The sequence below is a fragment of the Opisthorchis viverrini genome (genome assembly GCF_000715545.1).
Source record: "Opisthorchis viverrini unplaced genomic scaffold opera_v5_45, whole genome shotgun sequence".
Classification (NCBI taxonomy): Eukaryota; Metazoa; Platyhelminthes; class Trematoda; order Opisthorchiida; family Opisthorchiidae; genus Opisthorchis; species Opisthorchis viverrini.
In genome coordinates this window covers 1,597,827-1,606,474 of record NW_008751701.1, presented here as the reverse complement: position 1 = coordinate 1,606,474, position 8,648 = coordinate 1,597,827, and the positions used below count along the sequence as shown (strand labels likewise).

Sequence of the window (8,648 nt, the reverse complement as noted above, 5' to 3'; positions counted from 1 at the left end):
GTATATACTGTATACTATACTACATATACTACACTATATATACACTACATACTATATATGCTATATATACTGCCACTGTATGATGCTGGGCACCATACGTTTTCTGTTACAAAGCATATTTTAGCAATAAAATTAGCCGTATTCGTTTCAAGCCACTGATAGGGGACTTGATCCACTCGAACTAAGGGGATTCGGCTAGAAACTTCTGGCTGACCATTAGAATACTATTAGCTGACCAGAATTTTCTACTCAAGTAAACGTGATTGAAAAGGCATCTCACCAGTTGTGTCGATTGATCCAAAGGCTTTCCTTGAGGATTTACTGTCTGAAATGGCAGGATCAGCTGCTGATTACAACAAGTGAACCGAAAGTACCCATTAACTGTTTTTTTCCACTGAAACAATGGGCGTTTATTTGCCAATTAAAATCAGTGAAGTGAGAGAGAGACTGCCTTTTACTGAAGCACCGCCACCAATTTGATGGTTGCATGAAAAGCTTTCAAAGATTTAATCAATATTTCACCCTAACAGTGAAGCCAGTTCATGCAAAAATGCCTATAATCAGTGAACAGCCGTTCCATCTTCAGCAGTGCACAACTCATGAAACGCAGGGGATATTAAGATCCGTGGCATCCCATATAGTAAGATGATCAGTAATGAGAATAAGTCGCACTCAAACAGGATAGAGCAACAGCCATCCTGAAGTAAACGGAACCATTTCGAGAGATGAAGAAAGCCACATTCTGAGTAGTCGTCACTCGATAATCTAATCAATGCTTGACCACGTGACGTGCTTTCCGTGATTGAAAGATTTGTAGCGCTCTGGCCGTGGCCGAATAGTTAATTATTCAAACTACTATTCAGCAGTTTACAGTTCATAAACTCTCCATTACAGTCTCGTGAGATGCGCAATGCCGAGTATTTAAAGTTAAGACAAACTAGCTGTCCAGTGGCCCTCACTTACAGGGCGGAAACTCAATCAAAATTCCAAAAATATCCCCACATTACTATCAGTCTGACAGGATAATCAATATTAGCAAGACACTCCAACTTAAGTGGAGTCGAGAAAATGTCTGCATTGACTTTTACGTTGAGTTGCGGCTAGTTTCACCCGGTGAAACGAATATACTGCCCAAAACACTTCCCGAATTACTGCTGCATACGTTACACTATCGGCAAGAAGGTCGGAATACAAAGTTTACCGGCTTATTTTCCACTCTTTGACTCCCTAGACGGCCCGCAGACGAAGCAAATCAACGTTCACAAAAAGATTTTCATTTATCGTCGCACCATTCTGGGCATGGAAGCGTTGACAGCGGAACTTCAAGTACCTTAGAGTTTTGTTAACGGAAGACGCGTTTCGGTCACTTTAGTATGCATTGCTGGGTCAAATCGGTCCGGGAAACCATTATGAAATTATTTTCTTTTCACAGTACTTTGAGTATTTACCGTTGTTGTGGACCACAGTCCCTTAACGCCTTCTTATTACCGTGAACCCCGGTCTGGATAGCCGCCTGATCGCCTAGTGCACTTGGCCAAACCAGAAAAAGTCAATGAACGTGCGAACCGGCTGATCTATTGATCACTGTCGCAAACAAGCGGGTCAGAAAAGTGATACAGCTCATCTGTCAAGGACGAGTGAAGAACAACCAATGAAATCTGTCTCAACGAAAACGGCTATCCCATTGGCTGTTATGTAATCTCGTTACGTTCGGAACTGGTTCTCCTAATAACCTTAAAGACTATTGATCATGCTTTTTGCTTCCTCGAAAGACGGTAGATTCCAGTTCTCTTAGATTTATGTTAGTAGGGATCAACAGGCCACAGTGTACTCACTCAACTTCATTTCAAGAGTTATAACCGAGTTTTTCAACAGAAATGTATTAACGTTTCCTTTGTGTTGCTGATTCGTGCTCTACCGTTTCGAAACTGATGGAACCAAATTTTTTTAAGGGCTCAACCTATTTTTGGCTCTCTGTTAAAACCAACTGAGGAAGGCTGGACATCCTCCACTGTGATGATGAAAAATCCTCTTTTATTGGACTTACTTCCAGTCTAACCGGAAATGCTTGATGATTGAAAAAAAATTAAAGTTGGAGACCGTTAACCAATATCGTTTGTGTAACCAAGAGTCCTAATGCAAACGGTAAGATCTACTGGTACTCCAAGAGAGCCGCTGAGGACCAACAACATTATTCAGTCAAGTAAGACACTAGAAAGCATCGAGAATGAGAGTGGCTCTGAGGAAACATTTGAAGCAAACATCTTAGTTTCTTCCTTATAGATTCGAACTCAATCGTTTGTACCCAAGTTGGCTATGAGTTGGTAAAACAGCTCACCTGACACGCCTTTAGATTTCAAAATAGAACAAACGCAATCTCTGCTGACTAAGCCAATCAGACAAGCAGTGTTTGGTTGCAAGAACCCGTAATGTTAGTGCGAAACAAGTGTTGACACGGGATGAAAACATCTCCTTTTGCAAGGGAGCCTCCCAGATTGTCGTTCCTCTGAAACTGCGCAGTGGTAGCGCGAAAGTTTTAAGCGGGAATTTGTTGTGGTTTACGAATTCCTGGTGGATTAATCCATACACTCGCCCACGAAATCAATGGATAGACTTTCCAAGTTTGATTCTACCCACTTATTTCTGGTCTTAACTTAAACGATCATTAAAAATGCATTTTTGCCAACAATCCCCACAGATTTATTCTCTTGCAACATCAAAACCGAACCTTACGAATACGAACCGGATCTGAGAAACACAACGCATCCAGTTGTAACGTCCAAAACTGTGGCACAATTTGTCAAACTGTATGAATCGCACTGTGAGAAAATTTACTCCTGCATATTGAATCTACGAATTGAAGGAATACGCACCTGCTGGCAGCAATTTTGGCGCTCAGCTGAAGGACAGGTATGGATTTACTGGCATCATACTGCTTTGTAACTAAATGTTACCTGAGCTGGGTTCACATGACAACCAGCTATGCTCGGTCGTAGATATCATACCGTGAGTTCCATGTTCATCAAAGTCTCCACGATGGCAGCATGTCCAAGAGGAATATTCCGGGACCCTAAGTAACACAGAGTTTGTGCGTAGAACCAATGAAGTGAAAGGGAGCCCTAATTGAAACGGCAGAACTGTAAAATGGCTATCGTTTCTGTTAGTTAACAAGGCAACCGAATCTTTGGTGCTGATGCTCGTAAATTGGATACGGTCAAGTGTGTGATCTAATCACCTTCATACGATGAAATCCAAAACTAAAAGAAAACGAAGAGAAGCTGGAGGCCGACAACTTGTAAGTGGGCTAGCACAAACTCAAATTTACTGCGACTACAGTTGCAGGATTGTCCTTCTTTCAGTAGCTTCTGACTAGAAGCGGTGAATTAGAATTACCTAGTACATTTGTTGGTTATTGTAGTCCACAATAAGTCAGAAAAACACGCGGGGCTAACTGGTCCACCTCCGTAGCGGGTAAGCAAACAGCTGAGTCACATATCCAGTCAACCCACAACCCAGTCACGCGAGCAAATCGATCGGACAGTCACCCAATCAGCCACTCAAGTCACACGCCAGATCGATGGTGCAACGACGAACGGACACACACACGTGCAAACTGTCTGACACACCGAAGCAGCTACTACAGTGGTCCTTGAGGAGACCACCTTAAGTGACCGCCATTTATGGTAGTTCGTCACTAGCAAAATTCGGTTTACAGGGAGCGCTAAAGGCTTTCCATTCCGAGGACAGGTATTCCAGAACAAAATCAGTCACAGTGAGACTGTGTAGTCCGTCAACTATCCTGACATGCGTATTTTATTATGTACGCACTGGTTTTCTGTGCTAAATACACGAAAGCGCAAAGAATGTCAGAAATTCAGAATTTCGGAAGAAAAAATAGCCTTTACGCACTACTCGTCAGATTGCTAAGAACACATCAACAGCTGACGAAGGTTTTCTTCCTTCTTAGGACTCAACAGATTAGCACAGTCTCCAAGTTCCTCCCAACCCTACGTTCTACCTGAACTCAAATTGGACAGATTGTGACAGATACATTCATTTTCAAACAGACTTGGTTTTCACGGGAGATTCAACTGATTCCTGCTTGTAATGGCTTGAATCACCTAAGTACGCCACACCAGGCCGCTTCATTTTTCAGTTCGTACGGTACTCGATATATCGCGATACGTTGTAGAATCAAACTTAACACACTACGCATAAGGTTGCTGATAACCTTCAAACAGATAAACGCAGTCCCCGAGTTTCCGCCAATCTTTTTCTGCTTAAACCCGGCACATTCAACTAAAGCGGATCATCAAAAGTGGGAGATTTATTGGTTTCAGTTGTGTCCCTTGTAAAATCCAGATTGATATGCAAGTATGTGTATGCCAGTGGGAATTCCAAGACTATGTCAGTGTATGATGGGCGTCAATACTAACGAACCAGGCAGTAGTCTGCTCAAGATTTTCATAGGAATTATGAGCACTGCCTTGTGAAGGGCAATACTTTAATACCTTTAGTATTGTTCGAGATAAAACAGAAGTTGATCGTTATGCAACCAGTTTAGGGTACTCTAATCTGTACAGAGTTGATCCCGATACAAAATCTGTAGGATGGTATTGCGTGACCCTTCGAATGACGTCAAACGCAGACGGTTTCTAAGAATTATATCTAGCATTGGTATCTGGTATCTGTGAATTGGTTCAAATATTCCAGGTCGCAGACATACTCTTGTAAAATACTTTTTGTTTTGGAATGAATTAGTTCATGCCGGGAGCGAACATATCTCACTGGTTACTATGACAACGTTCAAGGAGCCATATAAGCAGTTTTAGGGACTGGAAGGTTTTGAGTCGGATTGACATAATTACTCGTCCCCGTCTGCACTTTCAAAATCAATTTAAACTCTCTGTTTTCAGAGTACAACTTACAGTAACCAACTGCCAAAAGAACAGATGATCACGTTGTGCGAAGACAGCAGAGTTTGTCATTTTATGGAACTCGCAGACCGTACACTGTATCAGTCACTTCTTGAGTTGATCATAAATGACAGCCTAAAAGCAATGTCAATGAATATGATTCATGGAATTCGGACGCTCATCAAACTGATGGAAGTGAGTAGACTCTGTGGATTTTTTCAAAACTTTTGTTGTCAAGCTTTGTCTTACTTGAAAAAGATCAGTTTACTTCCACAAAATATTTAACAGCAGTCTCGTAGTAACTGTATTTTTCTCCGCTTAGTTCTCGGTCTGAGCCCACTAAGTTAGCGTTCAAGTCAAAACAAGGAATAAATGTGCACAACATATATTAATGCCCAAAACGAAGTCAAGAACACTTGTACAACGCTTCATACAAATAGTATTAGCGGTAACAACCCTCTGGAAATTCTGACGCCTTCTGGATACGCCTTTGGCAGCCAACATCTGGCCAATACTGGGTCATGATTGGCTGTTGGGTCCAGGCTTTCGACCAATCAGATCTCGGCTTGATGCCGGACTGGCAAGCGTCCCAAACTTTTGGCCAATCTAGTGCGGGATAGGTTTCTCAGCCATAGCAGCAGCTAACTGCGAGCAGTAAAGCGAGATTCGTGTGGAATTCCGCGTAACAAGATGAAAATGCAGGTGCAAGTCATTCTAGATTACTATTGCCTACACGACAGACCCACAAACAAGAAGAAATACTTGATGGAGTTCTGCTAGTTTTATTTGTCTCCTAACGCGATATCCCGACTAAGTGACATACTCGTTGGAGGCGAATTTGGTCGCAAACTTGTAGATGGCCTCAAGAGCTTTAAAACAATGTTGACGAGGACAGATAAATGAAATCTGGGAAACCAAAAAGGTGATTCTGTTCCGTGGGCACTGGCATTAGTGACCAGCCCTGGATACTATGCAGTTTTCGTGATAACTTCTTGGAAGCGAAGCTCAGTCTACAAAAAGTTCAACTTTTGGGTTTTTTTCATATCTGGCCTGCTGTGAACCGGATCTTTGTATCCATTTGTCTGAAAAACCTAACTGTTTACGTACTCACCCTAATAAAATGCTTTCAGTAATATTGAAAATTATATAAAGTTAAGGTTCCGCTGAATTTTAAAAGAAAAATTTAAACATGAAGATTCTACTATGTTGGTGAAGCTAATCTTTGCTTAAAAGCATTGTAAGACTATGTTATCCTGGAATCTTCATCCAATCGCATTTCTTGAGGGCGAATATAGTTCACACAAAGAGTTGAACCTCTGTGCGCGCAGCCGGTTAACACGCGACCACGTGATGTGGGTCTCGTGAATGAAGAATGACTGAGGCTTTGTCCTATTTGAATGCAAACCAATCATAAGACGGGGTTTGATTGTGTTCAAGAGAACGTAACAGAATGGTGGTACGCAACACAAATCTGTCATCTCAGTGTTTGTGTCCTATCTACTTTTGAGATAATTATTGAATGGAAACCTGCAGCCAAACAACCCAGCTGAGTAATGTTAAGCAGTGCAACGTTCAGAAAATTATACTCGTACGTGATTGGTTGAATCAACGAGTTGGTAGAGTCGGCCTGACATTCGGTCGACCAATCACATGGATCCAACAACCAGCTACTTACGGTGCCCACTTGGTACCAGTTGCCGAACGTGCACATACTCAGAACTCGTCATGCTCACGAGAATTTGTTAGGGAATCTTTTTAGCGTTGAATATACTCGACTTAGTGTTTCCGGGTTTTTCGTTTCACCAATATTCTGAGGAGATAAAACAGAGAATTACTGTCAACGACTAACCCCGGTACCCAACTTCCATTTTCATAAAAAGTATCCCACTAGAGAAGATGTCCTCAATGGATTGCAATCTGGTGCTCGTCAAATTTGACATATCTGTATTTCAGAAGCCTTTGGTAACTAACTCAGCTACTGAATTGTACGTTACTGATCTCCTGAAGAATACTTTTTGGAACACCGAACACGTTCTTGGAAGTTATCCACAAGAGATTAATTAGTTTAATATCACCTTGCTGAATAGCACGTGAATAAACGGTATTATCTTTGGTCATTCGCTTTCCTATCTACAGCCACATTGGTTTGTTTGAATGAGTTGCCCTGATGAGCAGCCTACAAACGGAGCAATAAAATACTACGAAATAAAATTTGTGGTGTTCTACCCACTGTTAACTGTGCTTCTGAAAACCCACAATCCAGTTGGCGTCATCTTAAAAAGTACGCAAATGGTTTGTACGGCGGCAGCATTCAGCAGGTTTTATACTTTCATCTTTTGAGGGTTCTAGCGAGGATCTGATCCAAAGTACTCTATCAGAAGTCTTGCACAATAGTTCTTTGTTGCTGCAGGTGTGCCTTTTCGCATCTTCTTACCCAAATTTATGTACCAGGAACTCGCAGCTGACTTTCAGTGAAACAAAGTCAGAATTCGTATTGAAGTGATCTGTAGGAAAGTCACTTTTTGAATCGGTTAGTTGCGAGAATTGATTGAACGTATTGAGATACAGTAATACTAAGTTAAGTTAGACCATCATGCTGGAAATTCTCCAACGGATTAAGTTCCATTAGCAACAGGCCCCTAAGTAAAGAACATTCCGAAGTGAGAACCCACGGGTTAGTCAGTAAAAGTTTTGTTTTCATATTTCCCTCGTTCAAACAAAGGATGATAAAAGTGGTCCAACGACCATGAACACTCAGGAAGAGGTTCGAAACTTAGAACTCATCCATTCTGAGTCGTAAACAGATAAAAGAAAAATTTCATTTTGATTAGGGCCTGCTGCACCGTACGGTGTGTCAAAACGACTGCGTAAGCAATAATCGCTCTCTTGTCTAGGCCTGGCCAAAGTGGTGTTGTGTCCTGTTGAACGGCAGTGCAACTCTGTACCGGTCCCTTAGCTTCCTGCTCCGCCCACTATGGTGTATCAAAAGGCACGGTGGCTCTAGACAGCCCTTTATGGAGACAAATGAAAATTCTTACAACTGTATTTATAGGGTAGTCACAGGGTGGTCCACAACGTCGTGCCAGAATTTTCGTGAGGGGGCGAGGAGCGTCGAGTCAAAGGTGCTCGACTCGGATTGGCTGGCATTCTGACCAATCAGGACATGCCTCCATCTGGTCTGTGTCCTTCACGTGACACATCCGTCCAAATGATGTGATGTTCAGTTATTAGTGACGGCTGGCCTCCGGACACGTGGCAGAATCTCAACCCTCGCAATCCCTTCGGTTGTCATGGCAACTAGGCAGCGAACTACCATTAACTATAATTTTTCGTAAACTCAGACAAAGATTGGCGGCAGTCACACCTGGGCTTGTTATGTTACCTAAGAATTAGCCATACTGAGATCACTCATGTTTGGATGCTCACATGAACTAAAATATGCCTTGCGTACCAAACTTACTACCAACTTGGTGTGTAAATAAGTGCATTTTGCTGTAAGCTGGTCCAGAGGGCCCTTGAACAACCGGGCTGATCGATTCCTGCGAAGTGAACGAATCAGACTTACAGCTCGTGCGATTCATCTTTGACAGCATAGTACCGGATCTGGAAATCGTATTGCGACCGTTTCAGCCCTTGGATCGATAAATGTAGTCCATTAACTACTCGGTGGATGACATGAAACGACATGAAACGATTGATCGAGTTAATACCGTCATTTGTTTGTTACGCAAT

The 8,648-nt window shown here is 42.2% G+C and overlaps 2 protein-coding genes across 2 annotated transcripts in view; both read left to right on the top strand.

The window, feature by feature from the left end:
• The window catches only part of T265_03267 (hypothetical protein), a gene marked incomplete at both ends in the record, with an annotated part of 35,998 nt that extends 30,797 nt beyond the window's left edge, over window positions 1-5,201 (top strand). Inside the window, 3 exons of the mRNA XM_009167700.1 lie at window positions 2,699-2,910; window positions 4,038-4,159; window positions 4,931-5,201. Of these exons, the coding sequence (XP_009165964.1) occupies window positions 2,699-2,910; window positions 4,038-4,159; window positions 4,931-5,201 (605 nt within the window). The remainder of the gene's footprint in view (window positions 1-2,698; window positions 2,911-4,037; window positions 4,160-4,930) is intronic.
• Window positions 5,202-6,812: 1,611 nt separating this feature from the next.
• Window positions 6,813-8,648, top strand: part of T265_03266 (hypothetical protein) — a gene marked incomplete at both ends in the record, with an annotated part of 10,112 nt that continues 8,276 nt past the window's right edge. The window contains one exon of the mRNA XM_009167699.1: window positions 6,813-6,878. Within this exon, the coding sequence (XP_009165963.1) occupies window positions 6,813-6,878 (66 nt within the window). The remainder of the gene's footprint in view (window positions 6,879-8,648) is intronic.